Source organism: Siniperca chuatsi, linkage group LG8 (genome assembly GCF_020085105.1).
Source record: "Siniperca chuatsi isolate FFG_IHB_CAS linkage group LG8, ASM2008510v1, whole genome shotgun sequence".
NCBI classification, from domain to species: domain Eukaryota; kingdom Metazoa; phylum Chordata; class Actinopteri; order Centrarchiformes; family Sinipercidae; genus Siniperca; species Siniperca chuatsi.
In genome coordinates, this window is record NC_058049.1 from 17,501 (window position 1) to 42,500 (window position 25,000).

The 25,000-nt window shown below is 43.5% G+C and overlaps 2 protein-coding genes across 2 annotated transcripts in view; both read right to left on the reverse strand.

Moving 5' to 3' along the window:
• The window catches only part of polr2b (RNA polymerase II subunit B), a 22,354-nt gene extending 6,578 nt beyond the window's left edge, over positions 1-15,776 (reverse strand). The window contains exons 1-20 of the mRNA XM_044204384.1: positions 15,621-15,776; positions 14,712-14,784; positions 11,674-11,824; positions 11,374-11,486; positions 11,072-11,291; positions 9,576-9,734; positions 8,930-9,094; positions 8,437-8,633; positions 7,731-7,850; positions 6,673-6,859; positions 6,183-6,326; positions 5,842-5,981; positions 5,113-5,224; positions 4,027-4,181; positions 1,615-1,813; positions 1,307-1,475; positions 880-976; positions 681-775; positions 331-581; positions 98-187 (exon numbers count right to left, since the gene is read on the reverse strand). Of these exons, the coding sequence (XP_044060319.1) occupies positions 98-187; positions 331-581; positions 681-775; positions 880-976; positions 1,307-1,475; positions 1,615-1,813; positions 4,027-4,181; positions 5,113-5,224; positions 5,842-5,981; positions 6,183-6,326; positions 6,673-6,859; positions 7,731-7,850; positions 8,437-8,633; positions 8,930-9,094; positions 9,576-9,734; positions 11,072-11,291; positions 11,374-11,486; positions 11,674-11,824; positions 14,712-14,784; positions 15,621-15,639 (2,856 nt within the window). The 5' untranslated portion in view covers positions 15,640-15,776. The remainder of the gene's footprint in view (positions 1-97; positions 188-330; positions 582-680; positions 776-879; positions 977-1,306; positions 1,476-1,614; positions 1,814-4,026; positions 4,182-5,112; positions 5,225-5,841; positions 5,982-6,182; positions 6,327-6,672; positions 6,860-7,730; positions 7,851-8,436; positions 8,634-8,929; positions 9,095-9,575; positions 9,735-11,071; positions 11,292-11,373; positions 11,487-11,673; positions 11,825-14,711; positions 14,785-15,620) is intronic.
• A 3,378-nt stretch (positions 15,777-19,154) lies between these two features.
• igfbp7 (insulin-like growth factor binding protein 7) overlaps positions 19,155-25,000 on the reverse strand; it is an 11,079-nt gene continuing 5,233 nt past the window's right edge. The window contains exons 3-5 of the mRNA XM_044204397.1: positions 21,873-21,980; positions 21,019-21,145; positions 19,155-19,650 (exon numbers count right to left, since the gene is read on the reverse strand). Of these exons, the coding sequence (XP_044060332.1) occupies positions 19,628-19,650; positions 21,019-21,145; positions 21,873-21,980 (258 nt within the window). The 3' untranslated portion in view covers positions 19,155-19,627. The remainder of the gene's footprint in view (positions 19,651-21,018; positions 21,146-21,872; positions 21,981-25,000) is intronic.

The window sequence follows — 25,000 nt, forward strand, 5'->3', positions numbered from 1 at the left end:
GAGGGGAAGTGGTACGACTAATGACACGCAGCTCCTGTTTATCCCCGTCTCTTTACCTCCTGTCTGTTGACCTTCTGTCTGTTTACTTCCTGTTTACCTCCTGTCTGTACTGGATCCCACAGGTTCCTTTCTGTCCGTGTCGGCTGGCGAACTTGTCTCCGATCTGAGGAATCCGGACGGAGCGAACCTGCAGGAAACAGGAACCTCATCAGAAAAAAACAAATAAACTTCATCTCCTCATAAAGACTTGGGCTGTAAAGTGTTCTGTCAGGTGTCTCAGGTGTGTTGGGGGTTTTCAGGTGTCTCAGGTATGGTGTAGCGTCCTCTCACCCTGATCTTGCAGAACTTGTAGCCCTCCTGGTTCAGAGTCACCATCACCTGGTCCACGATGCCGGTCTCGCTGGTTCTCAGAAAGGTGCTGCAGTCTCTCTTGGTGTAGCGCCGGTTGGTGCTGTCCAGCTCGTCGTCGTTCTCCGGCAGTGTCACCGTCTTCCCGATAATCACGTCCTCGCCGGAGACACGAACGCCGGGCGCAATCAGCCCGTCGTCGTCCAGCTTGTCATAGATGGCGTGTCTCATACCTGAGGAGGATTTTAATTTGTTCTCCATCTGTGACGTAAGATTAGCCCCGCCCAGCTGAGAGGTTCTGTTTAAATATTTGAGTTTCTGTCAGTTCTTACCCTGACAGGTTTCACGTGTCGGCTTCTCAAAGATCTCCTCCTGATCAAAACCCTTCTTAGACTCCTGCTCTTTGTAGGATCGATAGAAAACAGACCTGGAGGGTAAAAAAAAACAGCTTTAAAGACAGAAACAACAGGCTGAAACAAACACTCAGGTTACATCAGTAACAAACACAAGGTGTAGAAGTTAGTAACTGACCTGAAGAAGCCTCGATCCACGGCCGACCTGTTCATGATAACAGAGTCCTCCTGATTGTATCCCGTGTACGAGGCAATCGCCACGATGGAGTTGATACCTGAAAAAATGGAAGAAAGTTTCAGATAGAGACACACAGGAGAGCCCTGCCTGACAGTCAGCGAGCAGGCCAAAGGTCACCTGAAAACACAGACTGAACACAAACAAACTCACCTGGTCTCCGGTACGTATTGAGACTCACCTGAAAGTTTCTGTAAGAAAATAATGGCTGAGCTCCACCTCTTCCATCATATTTCCTGAAGAGCATCACAGCTTTTTACCTGTATTTTTATACTATTTCTCTGAACTCCTGTCATCTAGTGAGCGCGTGGCCGAGTTTTCAGGGTCCGACTGTACGAATTATATGTCTGACTGTACAGGTGTGTGTTACCTGCGGGCAGCTCTCTGAAGCGCAGGTACTCCATGGATCGGGTGGTGACCAGCGGTTTCTGAGGGTAGTACAACACGTGAGCCAGCGTGTCCATTCGTACATGGAAGTTGGTGATGTAGACACCCATGGCCTGTTTACCCATAGCAGACTGGTATGTGTTCCTGGGAGACTGAACGACGAGACCAAACAAAACAAAACAAAACTGATGTAACACGTCACTGAGCAAAAGTGTATTTATGTTAGTTCTGTTTTCAGTTTATTTCTAAAACCCTGAATTAGTAGTCTTAGTTTGTTTTGTTTGTTTTTACCTGGTTGTGGTCGGGGAAGGGGATGATGGAAGCACAGACTCCGAGAATCATGGACGGGTGGATCTCACAATGTGTGTAGGTGGAGCAATACGCCACGCCCTTCTCCTGGAGGTCATCAGGGGTCATGGCGAGCATCACAGTCTCTTCCTCCAGAGTGTCGATGTACTCCACCACGCCGCTCGCCACCAAGTCCTGCCAGCTAACCGCCACAAACAAGCAAAAGACAAACAAAAACTTTACTAGAGAAATTGAGAAACTCTAAAAGGATCAATCCAAAAACTCTATGGGAAGAATTTTTAAACTCTGAAGGAACAAACAACTAACTCTACCGCAGTAATTGGCCAACTCTACCGGAAAACAATCAGCAAACTCTACGGGACACCTACACTAGAATGCTGTTCGTTGACTACAGTTCAGCATTCAATGCAGTCATCCCCATCAAACAGAAATGATTCTGCCTCAGGAATCCCAAACTCTGGGACTGGATCTCACTTACTCATCTGCCGACGACGGTCTGTCTGGATTGGAAATGCCACTTCCAGGACATTAGTCATGAACACTTGCAGCCCTCAAGGATGTGTACTCAGCCCTATGCTGTACACGATCTACACCCATGACTGTGTAGCCTCACATGAGAATATAACCTTTCTCAAATTTGCTGATGACACAATGGTCCTAGGTCTCATCAATAACAACGATGAGTCAGCCTATCGCGGGGAGGTGGACCTGAGGAAGAAGAGGAGTTCACCTGGACCCACTCCACCACATCACTGAGTCCCCACCCACCCCCAGCACCACCTCTTCACATCTTGGAACCCACCGGTTATCGGCTGACGATTTAGCCTCTGGGGGCAACGGCCAATGTTTCGGGGCTTCTGGTGTAGCCAGCGGATATCTGGGCCAAGACTTCCTCTTCCACGCACTGGCCATTGTTTACAGTCTGATTACAGGGTATCTGCACATTTTTTAAGTACACATTTATTAACTTTAAAGACCTTTTTAATACCTCTAAAAGGAAAAAATAATACCATTACCGCGGCAAAAGAAAAAAGCTTGTGCTTTTGAGATTTCATGTGAGAATCCGTGCTTAACATCGTTCCAAGTTTGAATGTTTTGCGACAAAGTTCACATCGCGCCTCATACGTATGGCTGGAACTAAATTTGCATTTGAGCCTGCATTGCTTGCTCGCAGCGTCGCGTTCTTGGTGTTTTCCTTTTCCCCGCTGCAGCCCTCAAATCGGAAGCTGGATAAACACGTTCTTCTTCTAGGTTAAAATGCAGATCACAGCCTGTACACAAGGCGTACTACTGCAACCTACCAAGCGGAGTGTATTATTTGTATTGTATTATATACTATTTAACGTACAAACCGTACAAACAAATAGATATTAGACGTTGCGGAAATTGTCACTGTGAGATATAAAATAAAACAAAAACTGAAGAAAAAATAAAAAGAGAGACGCTCATTCATTCTGACCCAGATCAAATTTAACGTCTCCCATCCTGCAATTCCAGACATTTTAAGACATTTTTAGACCTTGAATATCAAAAAACTAAATTTAAGACATTTTAAGACTTTTTAGGGATCCACGGGGACCCTGGATTAGCAAACCCATCAGCTATCGTCTGACGATGATTTGAATACAGATCAATTTTAAAAGTGTAATAAAAAGCTAATCTCTAAGGTTCAGAGATTGATAAAAGGCTAAATTGTTGTCAGATGATAGCCGATGGGTTCTGCCTCTTTTGCTCTCCACACGGACTGTTTACCTGCATGCAACCAAAGCCCACTCAAACACGATTGGTCAATACTACTCGGACTACAAACAGAAACCAGAACACTTCCGATACCAATATCTTGTGCCTTGCCTACAGATTCTGCATTCATATGCAGATATCTGTTTATAGAGATGAGGCAGACGGTACAGAAGTCTGAAATGCTGGACCTCAAGGTTCAAAGACAGTTTCTACCCCCAAGCCATAAGGCTGATTAACGCCTCCTTTATTTATTTCTATCCTTTTTTAAATTTTATTTATGAAACTTAGTTTTTTAGTATATTTTTAATAGAATAATTGACAGCACCAGGTAGAGACACTGCGAACTAAGAATTTCACTGCATTGATAACTTGTTTATTTCTGCATATGACAATAAAGCCTTTGAATCCTTTAAACAATCGACAAACTCGATGGCAACAGCTGACACAATTTTCTGGAACAACCAGCACGAACAATCGACAAAGTGTACGGGAACGGCATCAACCGGCAAACTCAGTGGGAACAACTGACAAAATGTACTAACTCTTAAGGGCACACTCGGTAAACTCTGTGGGAAGAATCGACAAACTCTACTTGCCGTCTCATCTGTAGTTGTCGCACTCGGTCTCACCTGTGCTTGTCGAACCATGTCTCACCTGTAGTTGTTGTACTCTCTCTCCTTCAGCTGGTCGATATGTCGTCTTTTCAGCAGAAGTTTCTGTTTCTCGACGATCAGCAGCGGTCGGCAGATTCGTCCGGCGTCCGTGTAGATTCTGATCTCACGCTCTCTGATGTCTCTGATCATGGACACCTGAAACGTTCAGAACCAGCAGGAATCCTGAGCTGAGATATTATGTTTCTTATTGTCATCAAATCCCACGTGCAGACCAAAAACAACCATGACTTGGCTGACTTCCCTACCCTGCCCATGTCATGCTAGCTTGTCGGGAAAGGGTCCAAATAATGCTCCAAATTTAGGCAAAATGTTTGCGAGGGAAAAACTGGCAGAGGGGTCCCTTGACCTCTCACCTCAAGAAATCCGAATACAAATGGGTTCTATGACTACCCACAAGTCTCCCCTTTACAGACCTGCCCACTTTATGCTAACCCCATGCAGTTTTGGGCAAAAACCATGCAGTTTTTTGCATGCGGTATAAATGTGTTATTTTTGCCTATTCCCTAAACAGCATTGAAACTCCATACATTGGGTATGACTGGAAAGCTGACAGTCGTGTGGATTCAATGAGCCGAATTGTATTCGTGCATGATGATGTTAGTCCCAATAGTTGCCATTGTATTTTTAAAACTTGAACCTTGTTGTGACCTTTAGGATAATCAAAGCCACATGAAACTTTACAATTAAATTGTTAAATTGGTTAAATTGTTAAATTGGTTAAATTGTGCACCGAATCTGTGTAGCAAATGGTATCAACTCAAAAACTGCTGCAACAACTTATGAGACATAATTGAGCATCATATACTTCCATCATAAAGTTCTAAGCCCTTATACACTGAATAGGTGCCTAACCAAAATACAATGGTTTATTACAGATTTATGACTAGAACTTGACACACAGTGCTGAGCTGCATCTCAAATTTATCTCAAGGTTCCCAGCTTTCAGATGATGTATACTTCTTCTATGTGGCATATACTGTTGACCTGCTATCCCCCCCTAAAGATCCCGCCTCCCCTAAAAAAGACAGAAATGGGTCTATGGTAAGAGGATAAGGCTTTTGGTTACCTCGGACACGATGATGTCCATCTGTCTGCGGAGTTTCCTCAGTGTGTTCATCAGCTGTTCGGGATCTTTGTGGATTCCGACCCAGCAGCCGTTCACAAAGATCTTAGTGGCACTAAAACATTAAAACGCAAATAAAACCAAGTACAAGATAAGTACAGAGAGTTACAGCACCTAGTCAATTTAAGTTTATTTTAAATGATGAACGTTTGATTATTGTTTAATGATAAACCATTAAGTTTTTTGCAGTAGTTAATGATAAAGTCCTACTACTTACTACTTGTATTATTACATTGGATTATTATACCGTATTATCATCATCAACCGGTAAACCCACTCGGTACTCAATTTATCTGACCTGTATTATAGTGTATTATATCTTGATTTGCTGCGTGCTTCTGTTCCTGTGTGGCTGACGTAAAGGCGAGCTGCTGTAACGAAAGAGTTTCCCCTCAGGGATCAATAAAGTATTTCTGATTCTGAAGCTGACAGGAAATACTCTGGGGGTTTGGTGATGTTTGGTTGAGCTGCCTGTTTTCATTCTGACAGAAAGTGATGCTGCCATCTGCAGGTCAGTTTGAGACATTATACAGAATGAACTTTATTACTGCAGAAAAACATCTCTCAGTTACATGGACTACATAAAATAAGACGAGTCAAACTAAACTTAAGAGACTGCTGCTTAGTTGTCCTGAAAGCTGTAAAATGTGAAATCAAGCTGAAGTGACTGACTCTGCGATAGCAGCAGGGGAGATCTCCTCCAGATTCTCCATACTCCATTCCTCCAGAAACTCCAGGATGGGAGACGGCTGAGAGCCTACAGAGATGTAGGCCATGAGGGCCAAGTTCTTCACCAGACCCACAGCATGACCCTGAAACACAGCCACTGCTTGTTAATCAGTTAATCAATACGACTGAATAAAGCTCAGGCAGAGTTTAGTTTTTAATCATACACACTGTGCAGACTTCAGTGGTTCAGAGTGTTGGTCCTGTGTTGTCAGATCATTTGTATTTTCAGATATTTTTGCGGGTCCTACATGTTTAAATATTGTTTAGGGTCCTGTGTTTTTTACCTCGGGCGTCTCGGCCGGACAAACCATTCCCCACAGCGTGTTGTGCAGCTGTCTGGGTTTTGCCAGTTTGCCATCTCTGCCGATTGGAGAGTTGACTCGGCGAAGGTGGGACAGGGTGGATGCGAAGGTCAGACGGTTCAACACCTACAAGCACAAAAATAAAACTGGATGCTGTTTAGATGCTGAACTCAGGACATCCTGATCCGGTCGAACACAGACAGACTGAGACCGTCGCTGACACGCTACACTGAGCCGATTAAATCTGAAGATGTCGGCCCGACATTGTGAGAAAACTGCGTTTTAACAAAACACTGATGCTGCTGACTGATGTCAAACATCTCGGCTGTGACCAGACCTCTCTGAAGTCAGAGAGATGTCATTATTTCAGATCAAAGCTGTTCAATAAGATTAACATAAAAACTACATCTGTGCGACGAATGAATGTCACACTCCGTCTTTAGAGGTTTCAAATGGAGGCAGGTGTTCTCACCTGTGACACTCCGGCTCGGGCCTGGTGAGCCTTCTTCACGTCGCCCCAGTTTCCAGTGGCCAGCGAGTATTTGAGGCCGTCTGAGATGATCCGGGTTTTAATGGCAAGCTCCAGATTGAAGTCTTTTCCTCTGTCGATGAACTTCTGAGCATAAATCCGGATCTCCTTCAGCAGGTTCTTAAACATGCTGAACACGGAGAAAAAACGGGGCTTTCATCCAGTTTTATTATTTCCAGTCACAAAATTAAAACCTGCAGTACATTTACTTTCAAGTCATCATATAAAACATATTATATATTAGTGTGTATATGCTTGGCTCCAGGGTCGCAGGGTCAAGTGCGACTCAACATTTTCATTGGTCACACTAGTGCGCCTGAAATTTTGCAGGTCTGATAAAAATAAAAGCCATCTGCGATCGATTAACTGGTGGAAAAGCTCCGCTCGCTCCACCCGCCCCGTGCAGGCAACAGATAATCGCACATGCTCTGCAGAGAAACACAGAGAGGCTCCTGTTTATTGTCTCCATTGTTTGGGAGAAGCTTGTAAGTGCACCTCTCTGTGCCGATGTCATTCGGTGCCACATTGGTTTCGATAGGCTGCGTCATTAACAACAAGCCTCCTCCACTCGCGGCTCAGCTGCTAAACGGAATCGCGGATGAAAAAAGTTTGTGTGCAGAGAAAAGAAAGAACTGAAAGGAAAAGCAAGGCGAGCAGATTAAAGTCGTTTGTGAGTAAACGCTAAAATAAGGCGGAGAATTAAAATGGTGAAATAAGAAATAAACTACACGAAACGGATTACTATATTAATGTATTCTTTCAAATGTTAACCTATATATAATCCCCCAAGCCCCAAAAAGGAAACGCTTAAAATGTATTATTGGGTGCACCGAAATTATGTGCTGGTGATATTAAATTAAAAAGTTAGGCGCACCAGTGCCACCACCAATGTAAAAAGTTAGTCTGGAGCCCTGAAGGGTTTGTTTTCTGATAAAAGGTGAGTGAGCGGTGATCAAAGGTCAGTCGTCATATGTGATGACAGTGAGTGAAAGAAGCCCCACCCTCTGAACAGGAACGCCAATAGCGGCCCGGCAAGGTCCAGCCTCTTGTTGCCGTAGTGATCTCTGTCATCCAGCTCTCGTCTGCCGAGAGCAGCCAGCAACAACCTGTGGACCATGTACCTGAAAACACAGTAATACACACAGTAATACACACAGTAATACACACACACACACACACACACAGTAATACACACACACACACACACAGTAATACACACACACACACACACAGTAATACACACACACACACACACAGTAATACACACACTGACACCTGTGGACCATGTACCTGAAAACACAGTAATACACACAGTAATACACACAGTAATACACACACACACACACAATAATACACACACACACACACACACACACACACACACACACACACACACACACACACACACACACACACACACACACACACACACACACACACTGACACCTGTGGACCATGTACCTGAAAACACAGTAATACACACAGTAATACACACACACACACACACACACACACACACACACAGACACACACACTGACACACACTGACACACACTGACACCTGTGGACCATGTACCTGAAAACACAGTGTTACACACTGACACTGGCTTATATGACAATAAAGAACTTGGCCGTGGTCTCACAGACACCTGTACAGTTGTGTCAGGTGGGACTGACCTGTACAAGCGTCTCTCAGGTGGGACTCACCCTAAGAAGTAAGCCTTCTTGGTCTCACAGAAGTCACTGACTCCAACGTGTGGCAGCATCTCTTTCTGCAGAACTTCTTTTGCGTATTTGATTCTTCGTTCTTTCGTCACGCCGGGTTTCGCTCCTCTGGAACCAATAAAGTTTAAAGCCACGTTCTGCTCCTGGATCACAAACGCTTCGTCCAGAGACGGCTTCACCTGCAAGCACAGTGACATCACTGTTATTTACCGTACTTTTAATATCATACAGAGTTCGGTCGAGACCGGCTCTGCAGGAAAAGTGCAATGACATAACTTCTGTTATGAATTGGCGCTATTTAAATAAAACTGGAAATAGAATTGAAATTGAATTCAATAAGTGGTGACATCACAGCCCTGTGGGCGGGGCTATCAATGACTCTCCCTGTAGATTCTCCTTCAGAGTGTTTAGTGCCTGAGCTGTTAATGATGAACTGACAATCACTACTCGATCAATAACTGATAATCAGACTGACCATCTCCATCATCTCGGGGTCGTCGAAGTCGTAGATGATGTGTTCCAAGATGTCTCTGTCCGACACGAAGCCCAGCGCTCGAAACACGATGATGATGGGAACTTCTTGTCTGATGTAAGGCAGCGTGGACACGATCCTCTGACCAATCGCACTCTTCTTCACTCCCTGAGAGAGACAATCAATCAATAATCAATCGCAGCTGTCGTGTGATCCATCAGTAAAGTTGTATGAAAAGACGACAGTGATGTATATGAAGAGGATGTTAATGTTTTGTATATTAATGAGGTATCCATGTGAACAAAGTAAAAACAGTAGCTAATTTACAGAATATTTGTGATAACCTGATGTCATATAAAGAGTATTAATAATAAGGAGTCCTGGATCTGTCGGGTCTGTAAATAATATTATAGAGTTCGGTCTGGACCTGCTCTGTAGGAAAAGTGCAGTGAGATAACTTCTGTTATGAACTGGTGCTATATAAATACAATTGAACTGAAATTAAATTATCCGGGTGAATTTCAGGAATCCCTGTCCTACTCTGGGTTATTATATTATTTTATTATATTAAATGGTGACCTGAAGTCATACGAAAATATCATAAAATAATAATGAGTCCTGTATTCATCCTGTGAACGTAAGGACTCACCTGTCCTCCTCTGGCCATCATGCTGACCCAGATGGTGCTGGTGGGACGGGACGAGTTCTCCAAACAGGACCGGCACTCGCCTGTGTAGGCGTACTTTGAGTCCTTCTTGGCAAACACGTACACCGTGTTGGTGGCCATCTTTTCCTGAGCGATCAGCACCTGAAACCCAGCAGGGGAACCAGCTTGATCAGAAAAACCACACCAGTTGTTTTCTCAGTTTTTAAATCAAGTCGGCCATGTGAGTCCGGGCCGGGCATTTTGAGGGGGAGGAAGAAGAAGAATAAGGAAGAAGAGGAGGAAGATGAAAAAAGAAGACAAATGTAGTCCATCGGCAGAACATCCCGGACCGAAGTTATTAAACCTTGAAGTCACGCTTCTCTAATCCACACGGCACTAAGGCTGAGTAGACATTAGCTTGTTTATTCTGCATCACCCAGGACTCGAACTCACAACCGTAGACACTAAGGGTCACCTGCCAAGTGAGAAACCACTTGTTAGTTTGGTGCCAATTGACTGCCGTTGGTTAGAGTGGGGAGATACCTAAAACATGCATGGCAGTAGCTCTCCAGGAGCGAGGTTGATGACTACTGATATAAGACGTTCATCGTTCATCATCCGGGTCTCGAACTCACAACCTTTGTCACCAGTCGCACGTCGTGATGACGCTGAGCTACCTGCTCAAACAGAAGACCAGAGGCGGCTTCACACTAAGACTCATGCAGCCACCAGGCTTGAGATAACGGCTTAAAGGCAGATTTCAAACTAGACAACATAGAAATGTCTGTAATTTATTTTTACAAAGACTGATTGCTGCATAAATGACAAACTGATGTTTAAAGAGGCTGCGATGGTTTTCATGAGGATAGGATTCAAAATACTGTTTTAGAGACAATTCTGAAATAACCACACTACATCGACCATAACTACAAAACTTTGTAATGTTTTTCATAAACATCTGAGATTTATTTTATCGAGAATTTGCAGTAGCTGTTTACGGTCAAACATTTTGATGCACGGTGGGCTCAATTTTTTAAATTTTGAAAATGTGGCTGGATGGTTTGTGGAGGTCAGTCTGAAGAGGCAGGGTGGCAGGTTTGGTGTCGACTGCGTGAAACATGTGGGAGACGGGTTTAATTGGTTTTACAGTTTGAGAAAAACAGAGCGATGGGCTTCATAATTCCTGGCATCTGAACATTTCTGCTAAACGTTTCGGTGAAAGTTGCAAAGTGGTAGCACGCACGACTGATTTGTTATGAATTTTGAATGTTTTAAACTTTAGACGGTTGCTGTAGCGCCACCATCAGGACTACTGGCCCACAACTCCTGTTGAGGACGTTTGGCATAGGACTGGACCTATGTGCAAGATTTTGTTTATTTTCACGCATTCGATTCGCAGATTTTGGAATCAGAAGAAGAGCGAGCGAGAACCAGCTAGCGTATCCTAGCATACAGACTCTCAGTGATGTCACATGGTGTCTCGTGATGTCACAGTGTACCTTCTCGGAGCCGTTGATGATGAAATAACCTCCGGGGTCAAGCGGACACTCGTTAAGCTCACACAGGTCTCGGTCTGTCAGGCCACTCAGCAGACAGTAGGTGGAGCGAAGCATGATGGGAATTTTACCAATGAAGGTCTTCTGGTGCTGAGTCTGCAGCTGGTCCTCCCCCTCTTTTATGATGGTCTTAGTGATGTCAACGTAAAGGGGGGCCGAGTACCTGAGTGGGGGTCACACAGTAACACAGATCAGGTGAGACCAGGTGAGGACAGGTGAGAGTAAAAAGACCAGGCGAGACCTACGTGAGGTTCCGTAGTCGGGCTTCGTTGGGCATCATGGGAGACGGCGCTCCATCTCTCTCCCAGTGGGTGGGCTTGGACAGGTAAATCTGCTCAAACTTCAGCAGGTAACGAGGCTGAAACAGAAACCTGAGGTCAGAGTGATGTCACAGTGAAACACAGGAGCTGTAATTATCTTAAACCAGGACCCTCCTACACAGACCCTGAAGATTACAACTAAAAGATGTCGCTCTGAACATCTCTAAACCTCCCAAACCAGGTCAGGGTACTGGTCCAGAGCCAGTCCCACGTGTTGTTCCTCACCGGCTCCTCCACCTCTCCTGAGGTGTGCTGAGCTTCAGCTTGCAGGTCGATGGGTGGAGCGTCCTCCACGATCCTCTGAACAGACATCTGGATGAACTCATCGAACGAATCCAGCTGCTGACGCACCAGACCCTTCTCGTCAAAATAAGAGCTGGAAAAGGAAACAGAGAAAGTCTCGTCAAAATAAGAGCTGGAAAAGGAAACAGAGAAAGTCCCGTCAAAATAAGAGGTGAAGGAAACCAGAACCTTATCAGAATAAGAGCTAATAGAGCGCTCTGTGGTGCATTGTGGGAGGATGAGTCTTCCGCTGAAGGTGCTATAAGGTGAATCAGAGCTAATAGAGAGCAGGGCTCTGTATCATAAGCCTGTAAAACAGCAGGCAGATATACATATACAGAGAATATAAAGTTTATACAGACTGGAGCCTGCATCACGAAGACAGCTGATGTTTGTCTTCAGTGGAACATCACTGATCCTGAAAATATCTGGTTATTAACTGGTTATCAGTTAACTGGTTTACTGATCAGACGTGACAGAGGACGGTCAGTTATTATATGAAACATAATCAGAACCTCGAGTTTAATATGATGTGAAACAAAACAGTGAGGGAAATGATTTTACTTCGGCAGTAAAAAGCAAGATGAAATATGATTAACTAGAGGGGAAGAAGCAGCAGGCACACAGAATAATACCTAAATATTAAAAATAAGACTAATGCTCTAAATCAGTGTCAGAATTATTAAACAGCGTCAATTAAAAAAAAGGTAATTCCTGCACACTCACTTCATGCCTAACCCCCAAAAGTTTAATAATGACAACGTGTCGATCTACTTGGATCTTCGTCAGGTCAGAATGTTTGGAAAACGGGAAACGCACCCATATTTCTACAACACGCACAACGATAAGCTCTGTGATGGCAGGCGTGGTTAACCCTTCGGTTTCAATAAATTCATTCATTCAATAAAATACATAGAAAAAGGTATAAAGAGAAAACCAGTAATAGAAAAGCCATACTTCAAAATATCAAACGTTATATATAAACTTTCATCATCCATATATGTCAGAATCTACATCACCTACGTTCGTTATGTGTTAGAGGAAAAACAGAAGGAATCTTATATTCATGTCCAGAAAATGTGTTTTGGCCCCCGTCATTAAAAGTAAGCCGGATCAAATCACAATAAAAAGGGAAAACACACCTGTTAGTATTATTTTTTTTAATCATTTTAATAAATGTGTGTGTCAGGGTCTAGCCATTCTGATACTACCACCATTTTAATTTAGAGAAAATGTTTGATCTCATACTCAGATCTGTTTGATTCAGAGCTCTAGGTCTATTCAAATCGCCGCCTCTTCTGAGATCTAACGTGGAGGAATTATTAAACAGGCCCTTTTAAATTCTCCGTTACCTGGAAACAATAACTGAGCGAACCTCTGACGGTAAAACCATCATGATCTGTAAGAAAAACTCTGTTCTGTTGAGAGTCGTGAAGGCAAGTGTTTGATGTGTTTGTTTTATTGATCTTTTCTTAAATCAGTTATCTGTTTCTCTCACTGCCAAAGAGGAAATGTTTTAAACAGGAAGGTAAAAGTCAGATTCACTGACACTCAAAATAAAAGTGTTTAACAAACAGTAGTTAAAGAAATGCGAGTCTCTTCGGTGAGAAAGCTCCATCAAAGATCAGCAGTTTCACATCTGATTTGTTGTTAGACTCACATTAAATAAAACTAGCAGATATAAAATCTATTTACACTATGTGAAGAACTTCTTAATTACCTTTATAATAAAATAGTGGAGATTCAGCAGCACTCAGAGAGCCTGATGTTGACTCATGCCACCTTCAACATTAACCCACGTCAATGAAATCGATCCGTCAACCCTGGAACACTGTTACATTTTTAAAATCATCGCCTGCCTTCAGACTGCATTTGATTCAGACATGCAGCAATTTTAGACCCGAGATTTTAGAAAAAGTTGTTTCCACTCAACTGATTTCTTTTATGAATAACAATCTAATCTTTGAAAAATGTGGTAGTTATAACGGCCCCGGTGGCCCCGGTACCAGCAGCCATAATAATCTCTCCTCGAGTATGATAACGTTTGAAAAGAGGCCGCAGGTGTTATCTTGATTCTGAAGCGTCCTTTGATGCTCAGGTGATTAACGTGGTGCAGTCCTGAGACAGCTAACCAAGATCAGGTCGTTCCTTCCCTCTGCAGACCGAAAAGCTCGTCCCTGCTTTCATCTCCTCCAGACTCGACTACTGCGGCGCTCTTTATTCTGGTCTCAGCAGGCGAAACGTCCAGAGACCGCAGCCGGTACAAGACGCTGCCGCGGCGGCTTTTACCGCGTACTAAGAGAAGCGACCACATCCCGGCGATCCCTGCCGCCGCCGCTGCTCACCTGTGAGTTTCAGAACTGATTTGAAGATTTTACTGCTTGTTTTTAGAGCCTTGAATGACTCAGACTGCTGCCTGTATCTGATCTGCCGACTCCCTCTGAGCCCGATCGCTGCCCGAGATCCTCCGGCAGGGCCCCACTACCGGTTCCTAAATCTGGACTCGTCACTAAAGGTGACGGGGCCCCTGCTGTCGGGCCCCTCAGCTGTGGACCTTCCTGCCTGGAGATCTCAGGACGACGAACTCGGTGTCCTCCATTAAACGTCCTCTTAAGACATCTTATCTGATGGTATTTGTTGCAGTTAAATTATTTTATCATGTTTATATCTTAAGTTCTAGATCTTATTTGCGTTTATTATGTTTTTACTGTAAAGCACTTTGTAACTGTTTTGAAAAGGTGCTATATAAATAAAGTTATTATTACTTCATCGCCTCTGCTTTTAACTTAACTGTGAGGTAAAAAATGTGAATCTAGTTTCCTCAAGAGCTTCAGGAATTTGACAACATGTCTGCAGCTTATTATAACTATATCTAAGATCTGTTGATGCCTATCGACATTATTGATTATCAGTCTCTTCTGTGCGTCAGTATTGTGTCTACAGTACGTTGACACAGGAGAGGTGAATCCAGGGCAGTTTACCTGATGACGATCCAGCACGCTTCCTGCCACAAATCTGGAGTGATTTCATCATCGTCCTCATCGTACTGATTATCTGCCGAACACACAAATAAACATTAGATATTTTCACTGATCAGTATCTGTAGGTTGACCCATTAGCTCACACAACATTTGTATTGTGTTGTTGTGTTTGTCTTTATGTTCACTGTATTTAAGACTTTTTAAATCAGGTTGTTTGTTGTGTTCTTGCTGTTTGTTTTTAATGTTTTCTGGTGACACTGAAGATAACTTTCCACAACGTTAACAATCAAGTTTCTAACTCACTAACTGATTAACTAACTACCAGAAACACGTTACCTGGCATTACACAGTCATCTGTGACAGTGATGACATGTAAATATTTATTTTTAGTACATTTCGCTAATAATACTTGAATACTTTTACTTAAGTACGGCTTGTTATGGTGTATTTAACACTTTCATATTGTAGTGTTGGTACTTCTACTGAAGGATCTGAGTATTTCTTCCATCACAAACGCAAACAGTGTATCTGTTTCTGACTGTTTGTACTTTATTATTCTTTATTATTATGAATTATGATTAGCCCGTTAGCCTGCTAGCTGAAACAAAGCACCGCACCACTAGCATTAGCTGCTGTTAGCATGTCAGTGACGGCTCGTCTTTGCAGATGAAGCTAACGTTTGCCTGTGTGTTAGTAAGTTAGTAAATGTTCCCAGACGTTAATGTGAGCTAACTGGTCTCAGCATGAGTTCACTCAGTAACACTGATGTTTTCACATCAGCAGCTAACATTAGCTAGCGGCTAAAGGCTTGCGGAGGTTCATGTTTTCAGAGGAAGTTAAGTGTTAATAAAGTTTAATTAACCTGTTTGTTAATAAAGTTTCTGCGGGTGTAAACAGACAGCACCTCACCTTCGTCCTGGTCGTACATGTTTTATCTCCAGAAAATATTTAAATCCAACAAACTGCAAACTCCAGCACGACGTTGTGACGAAAAGCGCGGAAATATGTCACTTCCGGTCTTCTTCTTCTTCCTTCATGAGGCTGGACGCAGAGATGACGCACTGCTGCCCTCCTCCGTTTGGACCACGACACTGCAGATGTATGCACCTGTATAGCCACACACAGGTATATCCACAGGTACATATACAGGTGTATAAAATATATATGAACAGACAGGTGACAGGTGACAGGAAGTGTGTCGGCGTGGAGTCCGGCCTCCACGAGCCTCCAGAGCAGCTTCAGGGCTGCTGGAGTCTGAGGAGCTCTGCTGGAGGGGCGGCGCCTCCTCCACCAGCTGCTCCCTCAGTTATATATCCAGCCTTTATTAAGCAGCTCGTCTCTGAGGTCAGACACACCTGAGTGCAGCAGGTAGAGACACCAGCTGAAGGACAGACGGCAGCAGAGACAGACGTCTCCACGCAGATCTTCTTCTTCTTCTTCTCCTTTCGGCTGTTCCCTTTCAGGGGTCGCCACAGCGAATCATGTGCCTCCATCTAACCCTGTCCTCTGCGTCCTCTTCACTCACACCAGTTAGCTTCCTGTCCTCTCTCACTACATCCATAAACCTCCTCTCTGGTCTTCCTCTAGACCTCCTGCCTGGCAGCTCCAGCCTCAGCATCCTTCTACCAATATATTCACAGTCTCTCCTCTGAACGTGTCCAAACCACCTCGATCTGTCCTCTCTGACTTTATCTCCGAAACATCTAACATGAGCTGTCCCTCTGATGTCCTCGTTCCTGATCCCGTCCATCCTCGTCCCTCCCAAAGAGAACCTTAAGCTCTGCTGCCTCCAGCTCTGCCTCTTGTCTTTCTTTCAGCGCCGCTGTCTCTAAGCTGTACAACATCGCTGGTCTCACCGCCGTCTCCAACACCTTTCCTTTCATTCTTGCTGATACTCTTTTATCACACAACACACCTGACACTTTTCGTACAAATTTTTGTACAAATCCACCTGTCCCTCTTTAGTGTCCAACCTAGCATACAAGTCCTCATATGCTCTTTGTTTGGCCTTTGCCACCTCTACCTTCACCTCACGCTGCATCTCCCTGTACTCCTGTCTACTCTCTTCAGTCCTCTGTGTCCCTCTTCTTCTTAGCTAACCTCTTTCTCTGTATACACTCCTGAACTTCCTCGTTCCACCACCAAGTCTCCGTGTCCACTTTCCTCTTTCCAGATGACACACCGAGTACCCTCCTACCTGTCTCCCTGATCACATCAGCTGTAGTGGTCCAGTCATCTGGGAGCACTTCCTTACCACCCAGAGTCTGTCTCAGCTCCTCCCTGAAAACTACACGACATTTTTCCTTTTTCAACTTCCACCACTTCGTCCTCTGCTCTGCCTTTGTCCTCTTCATCAGTGTGCACAGTTAAAATGCAGCTATAATCACCATTCATTAGTCTGTCAATGTTGTAAATTCAGAGGGACGAAGGATCGAGAGTGGGCTTTTTAAGAAGCGGTTTAATTACAGCTGCTTTAAAGGTTCATAGCCTGTTAATAAAGACAGACTGATCATGTCCAGTAACGAAGTGCTAACTAAGGGTAAAACGTCTGCTGATTTAACCTGGTAACTATGGTGATCTACCATGGTTACCACGGTGATCTAAGCCACTTAAAAGTCATCCAGCTTCGGTTAAATCCACAGAAAGCTGCGGACTCACTGATCGCAGTCGGACTGTGTCCCTGCTGTATAAACAGTCTCTTTGTTTTCTTTCTTTATTTTTCTTCAAACTTTATCACTGAATTCATCAGCAACAAACAAACAAGACAACAGCGCCATCCAGTGAGCAATTCAGGTTACTAAGATTCAAGACAGAAGAGGAATAAATAAATGAACAAACAAATGAAACAAAAATAAAGGAAAATACACTACTGCTCAAAAGTCTGGAGTCGCCTGCCACAAAAGCTTGATTCAGTGCCGTCAGACAGCTGAGAGGAACTCTGTATCTCTGAAGGTCTTTCATGCTTTCAGGTTGTAGAGAGTCCTCTTTACAAATAAAGCTTATTTAGTATGAAGGGTTTGCAAGAGTAATGTAATGTACACGGAGAACAAAACGCTGTACAATGGTTCAACCAGACTGACGACTGAAAGGGCAGAACGAGACAAAGATCCATCTGAGCAACAGTTAAATACGAATATATGAAATCAGCAGTCACTGGTGAAAGAAACTGGAAACTGAGCGTTAAAATCTGTGGAGATTTAAACAGGAACAGGTTCCTGTTTCAGTGTCAAAGCACAATAATGCCTCTAACAAGCTAGAATTAACAGGCGTGTTGCTTTAGCAAAGCTATTCTTAAACCTTCACAGTAGAAACAGCAGGCGAGTCCAGGTCAGCACCGCTGGAACTGGATCGCAGAACAGCAGGCGAGTCCAGGTCAGCACCGCTGGAACTGGATCGCAGAACAGCAGGCGAGTCCAGGTCAGCACCGCTGGAACTGGATCGCAGAACAGCAGGCGAGTCCAGGTCAGCACCGCTGGAACTGGATCGCAGAACAGCAGGCGAGTCCAGGTCAGCACCGCTGGAACTGGATCGCAGAACAGCAGGCGAGTCCAGGTCAGCACCGCTGGAACTGGATCACAGAACAGCAGGCGAACATACTGCAGAGGACACAGTTTAAACCTGTTCAGTGTGACCACTGAGGAGACTGCAGAGGGCCCAGAGACAAACGGCTCCCAAAACATTTAGAGTTGTGGTTCAATAATGATCCGGGTCACGCTTTTCTGGACGGGAAAACAAATTAAAAATCAAAGATGGTTACAACAGTATTCTCCGCTGTCGTGCAACACTGTGGGGACATCGACTGAAACTCATTCAAATATAAATAATGTGGTGTATAATTATACTGTTTTTATCTGTTAACAGCCGTTATTGAAGGAAAGAAGAAAAACTTCAAGATAACAGGTGACAAAACCTTTGAGCGGCAGTGTAAATAAATGATTGGGGAGTGAGTAAATCTATAAATATGTGATTTCTTACAGATTAAATTGTTTTGACAGCTTTCTCATGTCGGGCAGGTGAGGCAGCGTCAACATAAACTAAACAGCAAAGGCTGTGACCGACTCTGATGTTCCATCATCACTTCTGTTTTTACCTGCAGGGTTCAGGTTAGTCTGCTTCTGCAGTGACTTGGAACATTAACTCAACTTCTATTTTACTTTGTTATAAATAAAATGCTTAAAATGTGTTGTTCCCATTTCCAGCATCAGTCCACTGAAGGATTCAGTGCGGGTCGTCCTGATGGGACATTAGTGGGAACCGCTGCCTCCACGTCCTCATGAACGGATCCAAGCGACAACAAAAAGGCTATTTATGTGTCAGAACTGTTTTCAGGTCGTTCTTCTAAAGTAACAAATTCACCTTTTACAGAAATTTATTCAGCAGTGAAACAGCAGAAATATTGATTATTGATCAGTTTGACACAACAAACAATAAAAACTACCAACATTAAGTTAAAGATATTTTATTTTATTCAGAGAAAATACAGAAGAAAATATTTTTAGTTTCCACCAACAAACAAACTGAAGCTCAGAGAAAGAAAATAGTTTAACAGAGTTTAATGTTAAAGAAATATTAAACTTTAACATCAAAGTTAATATTCAGACCTGAACTGAGGAACTGTTGCAGTGGCTGCGATCAGATTCTTAACAAAATACAAATCTGACTGATTTCAGTTCATCTGCTCAGAAGAGAAAAACATAATAAATGATTTTAAAAAATGTAAAACGTTAAAATAAGAAAAGTTTAACTAAAACTCTGAATCCAGAATGTAAAGATTAAGAGGATTTAAATCTATCGATTTGATCTCAAATGTTTGCCTTTGTAACAGAAACATCAAGAAAAATCAGATAATTTCACTGAAAAAATCATTTTCAGCTGTTTCCTGTGACGATCGTCTTCATTGATCTCTGATCAGCTGATCACAGCTCATCTTCCTTCGTCACTGAAAGTAAATGACATCATCAGTCAGAAGGGGCCGGAAGTTTTACAACTTCCTGTGAATTATCTTTTTTATTTTAAACAGAACTGCAGGTTCATTCAAATTAGAACGTTTTTTATTTAAAAAAGATTTTCACGGCTTGGTTCGGTGTTGACGTTCAGACGAAACATTCAGCCGATTTTAAAGGTTGTTGTTTCAGTTTGAAGGACGGGGGGCAGAGTCTTACCTGTAAATCACCTGTCTGACACTCACACAAAGAGTTTGAGTTTCTGTGGCCTGAGAATCTGTTACAGCTCGCCACGGAAACACCCTGTTTCCACGGCAACCAGCAGAGACCGACTACACGTCTGTGTTTTAAACATGTTGAGACTGAAAGTTTGAACACGAAGTAGTGAAGTTAACAGAGTTCAGGCTCTTCTGTTTCTCTTTGTATTAAGATCAATAAAACAAACTCACCTGCTGCTGTTTACTGTTTTCGGCTTTATGTTTTATATCTTGTAGGCGAGTTTGACAGAAGAAACCAAACTACAACACGACGCAAAGAAACCTGAATCTGGATCACTGGACAGAAACTAAAAGCCAGATCAGAAAGTTATCTGGACCTGAAGAGACGATGGACTGGCAGAATCTGTCTGCTGTCAGAGACAGGAAGCAGAGACAGATCCTGACTCAGGCTCAGTGTCCACAGACTGGACATCCAGACAGGAAGACAGGTGAGACAGGTGAGCTGAGACAGGTGAGACAAGTGAGCTGAGACAGGTGACACAGGTGAGGTGAGACAGGTGAGACAGGTGAGGTGAGACAGAGACGCTCTTTGAATCGTTTTCTGTTCTTCTGTTTTATAATATAAAACGATGTCTATCCTGCTACCCGAACCTCTACTGTACAGGAACGTTTCCTTTAACGAGTTCAGCTCTGATCTCCGAGCAGACGGAGGATCCTGCTGATCAATATCTCAACACGACACGCGCACGCGTAGGATATTTGGTACATATAATTAATATATATCAATCTTAATGTTGTGTTAATGTTCATACTGTTATTGTGTGCTGTCCAAATATTTGGACAAATTATATTTGTATGTTTTGGCAACATTGTTTTATTTGATTTCAGTGGACCTGTAACTGTGTGACTATCACCCTCGGATCAGGAGCGTTACACCAAATTCCCACAATACCCCCACCTGTGGGTGCGGCGCCACCCGCTGCACACTACACGTATGACGCAAAGCCACACACTCCTGCTGGGCGTTTACCAGTTTGTTCTCTGTTTCGGTGAAGTCAGCGTCTTGTTTGTTTGTTTGTTTGTTTGTTCTTCGGTCAGTCAGTGTGCCGTTTCTTGTGTACAGTCTGTTTGTGTTGTCGTGGTTACCTTTCTTGACGATGATGTCATCGATGGACTCGACCAGGTGAATCGCTCCGACAGCTGAAGCTTCTCCTTTAGAGTTGGTGGCGTGACACTCGTACGATCCTTCTTCTTCTTTTGTCAGAGGGGAGATCTGAAATAAAAAAACACCATCAGTGATGCTGATTGGTCCAACAGACAGCTAAAGTCATGACATCACTTCTTGTCGTGTTTGTAATAAATGTTCCAGATGTTTAGATTATAATTTTAATCTTTTATGATTTTAACAAAGTTAGAGGTTCAGTTTCACATAATGTAAAACAGTGTTTTCCATGTTTCTTATGTTGAACTTTTGCTGTAGCTGTTCCTGTCAGCACCTGGTGATGATGCCACAGGTAAGTACCCCCGACCCCCCCGACCCCCCCACTGATCAGAGAGTCTCTAGCCGACAGCACATTGATGATCTTCGTCCTCGGAGCCGCAGAGCTCCGCTGCTGTTATTAAAACACATCAGCGAGCCGCTCTGTTGTTCCTCCATCACCACGAACACACACACTGTAGTTTATTCTGACTCACACACACACACCGTCCTGCTGCCCCAAACACTCACTACAGCACCACATGTGGATTCATCCGCCGCTGGAAATAGTCCCCAACAGATGCACTGTTTCCTGCTGTTGGTCTGATAAAAACTACAGCGAGCAGCTGTTTGAGGAAACGACTGAGCCTTTTAAACAGGAAACTACAGATCTGTGTTTTTAAAGGTCTTCAGCAGGAACCAATGGGCTCGCAGATACTTTGAGACATTTTCTGTGAATATGGGAATGTGTATTTATTAATATGAGTGTGTGTTAGTGTGTAAATGAAGGTGTGTCACTAACCAGCACCCAGCCGGTCACTTCATGTTTCTCTGGTCCTCCTCTCGTCTGAATCGCCAGGTTGTCTCTGTCTCCAGGAAGAAGCTCCATCCTCTTCTTCCCACTGAGGACCTGAAGGAAGATACCCCGGCATCATCTTCATCACCGACAACATCATCAGGACATCAGAGACACATCAGAGGACAAGAGGACTGAGACGCTGTTGCTTTGAGATTGTAGTTTTAATTAAACAGTTTGCTTCGTGAATCTGTAGAAACTGATGAGGAACATCGACTTCACGTCTGATTCAGAAACAGGCCGCAGCTCGTTCTGAAGTCTGCAGTAAAATTACAATCTGATCTCAAGTCCAGACTAAAGTAGAGTCTGAACCTGCAGAGAAAAACCTGCTGACAGACATACTGACGTCTGAACACCTGAAACACCTGAGGCTGCAGGTAACATATGTGTTCATCAGGAGAAGTGTTTGTCTCTTTTTAACCCTCTGAAGTTTTCACATTCTTATATTTTAATTAGTTATCAGTCATAACAAACCTGTTGTCACATGTGCATGTTAAACAAGTTCTATGAATATTCATTAAAATGCAGTTTTGAAAAGCAGTGACAAAACGTCAACATTTGTATATTTATATATTTTCATTTGCGTATCTTTTCTTTACGACTCGTGATGTCTGAGGCCAAAGTTTACAAACGTGAGAAAACCTAAAAACGTTTAAGTGTTATTTTCATATGTATTCACTTGTTCATCAGTTGTTCATCAGTTTGGGCAGTGGTGGTCTAAAGCTTAGAGAAACAAGCTCGTGACCGGAAGGGTTGTCGGTTCAATCCCCGGCCCGGCAGGATAAATCATCACCACCACTGAGGCGCCCTCGAGCAAGGCTCTGGCGCTGCTGCTCAGTGGCCAGCGGAGCAGACTGTGGTGGAGCTGGGCAGCGTCCAGGTGTGAATGCCCAGGTGTGAATGTGTAACTGTGTGAATGTGTAACTGTGTGAATGTCCAGGTGTGAATGTGTAACTGTGTGAATGTCCAGGTGTGAATGAATGTACAGGTGTGAATGTCCAGGTGTGAATGTGTAACTGTGTGAATGTCCAGGTGTGAATGAATGTCCAGGTGTGAATGTGTAACTGTGTGAATGTGTAACTGTGTGAATGTCCAGGTTTGAATGTGTAACTGTGTGAATGTCCAGGTGTGAATGAATGTCCAGGTGTGAATGTGTAACTGTGTGAATGTCCAGGTGTGAATGTCCAGGTGTGAATGTGTAACTGTGTGAATGTCCAGGTGTGAATGTCCAGGTGTGAATGTCCAGGTGTGAATGTCCAGGTGTGAATGAATGTCCAGGTGTGAATGTGTAACTGTGTGAATGTCCAGGTGTGAATGAATGTCCAGGTGTGAATGTGTAACTGTGTGAATGTCCAGGTGTGAATGAATGTCCAGGTATGAATGTCCAGGTGTGAATGTCCAGGTGTGAATGAATGTCCAGGTATGAATGTCCAGGTGTGAATGTGTAACTGTGTGAATGTCCAGGTGTGAATGTGTAACTGTGTGAATGTCCAGGTGTGAATGTCCAGGTGTGAATGTGTAACTGTGTGAATGTCCAGGTGTGAATGTGTAACTGTGTGAATGTCCAGGTGTGAATGTCCAGGTGTGAATGTGTAACTGTTTGAATGTCCAGGTGTGAATGTCCAGGTGTGAATGTGTAACTGTGTGAATGTCCAGGTGTGAATGTGTAACTGTGTAACTGTGTGAATGTCCAGGTGTGAATGTCCAGGTGTGAATGTGTAACTGTGTGAATGTCCAGGTGTGAATGTCCAGGTGTGAATGTCCAGGTGTGAATGTGTAACTGTGTGAATGTCCAGGTGTGAATAAATGTGTAACTGTGTGAATGTCCAGGTGTGAATGTCCAGGTGTGAATGTGTAACTGTGTGAATGTCCAGGTGTGAATGTATAAATGTGTAACTGTGTGAATGTCCAGGTGTGAATGTATAACTGTGTGAATGTCCAGGTGTGAATGTGTAACTGTGTGAATGTATAACTGTGTGAATATCCAGGTGTGAATGAATGTCCAGGTGTGAATGTCCAGGTGTGAATGAATGTCCAGGTGTGAATGTCCAGGTGTGAATGTATAAATGTGTAACTGTGTGAATGTCCAGGTGTGAATGAATGTGTAACTGTGTGAATGTCCAGGTGTGAATGAATGTCCAGGTGTGAATGTCCAGGTGTGAATGTATAAATGTGTAACTGTGTGAATGTCCAGGTGTGTATAAATGTGTAACTGTGTGAATGTCCAGGTGTGAATGAATGTCCAGGTGTGAATGTGTAACTGTGTGAATGTCCAGGTGTGAATGAATGTCCAGGTGTGAATGTGTAACTGTGTGAATGTCCAGGTGTGAATGAATGTCCAGGTATGAATGTCCAGGTGTGAATGTGTAACTGTGTGAATGTCCAGGTGTGAATGTCCAGGTGTGAATGTGTAACTGTGTGAATGTCCAGGTGTGAATGTGTAACTGTGTGAATGTCCAGGTGTGAATGTCCAGGTGTGAATGTGTAACTGTGTGAATGTCCAGGTGTGAATGTCCAGGTGTGAATGTGTAACTGTTTGAATGTCCAGGTGTGAATGTCCAGGTGTGAATGTGTAACTGTGTGAATGTCCAGGTGTGAATGTGTAACTGTGTGAATGTCCAGGTGTGAATGTCCAGGTGTGAATGTCCAGGTGTGAATGTGTAACTGTGTGGATGTCCAGGTGTGAATAAATGTGTAACTGTGTGAATGTCCAGGTGTGAATGTCCAGGTGTGAATGTGTAACTGTGTGAATGTCCAGGTGTGAATGTATAAATGTGTAACTGTGTGAATGTCCAGGTGTGAATGTATAACTGTGTGAATGTCCAGGTGTGAATGTGTAACTGTGTGAATGTATAACTGTGTGAATGTCCAGGTGTGAATGAATGTCCAGGTGTGAATGTCCAGGTGTGAATGAATGTCCAGGTGTGAATGTCCAGGTGTGAATGTATAAATGTGTAACTGTGTGAATGTCCAGGTGTGAATGAATGTGTAACTGTGTGAATGTCCAGGTGTGAATGAATGTCCAGGTGTGAATGTCCAGATGTGAATGTATAAATGTGTAACTGTGTGAATGT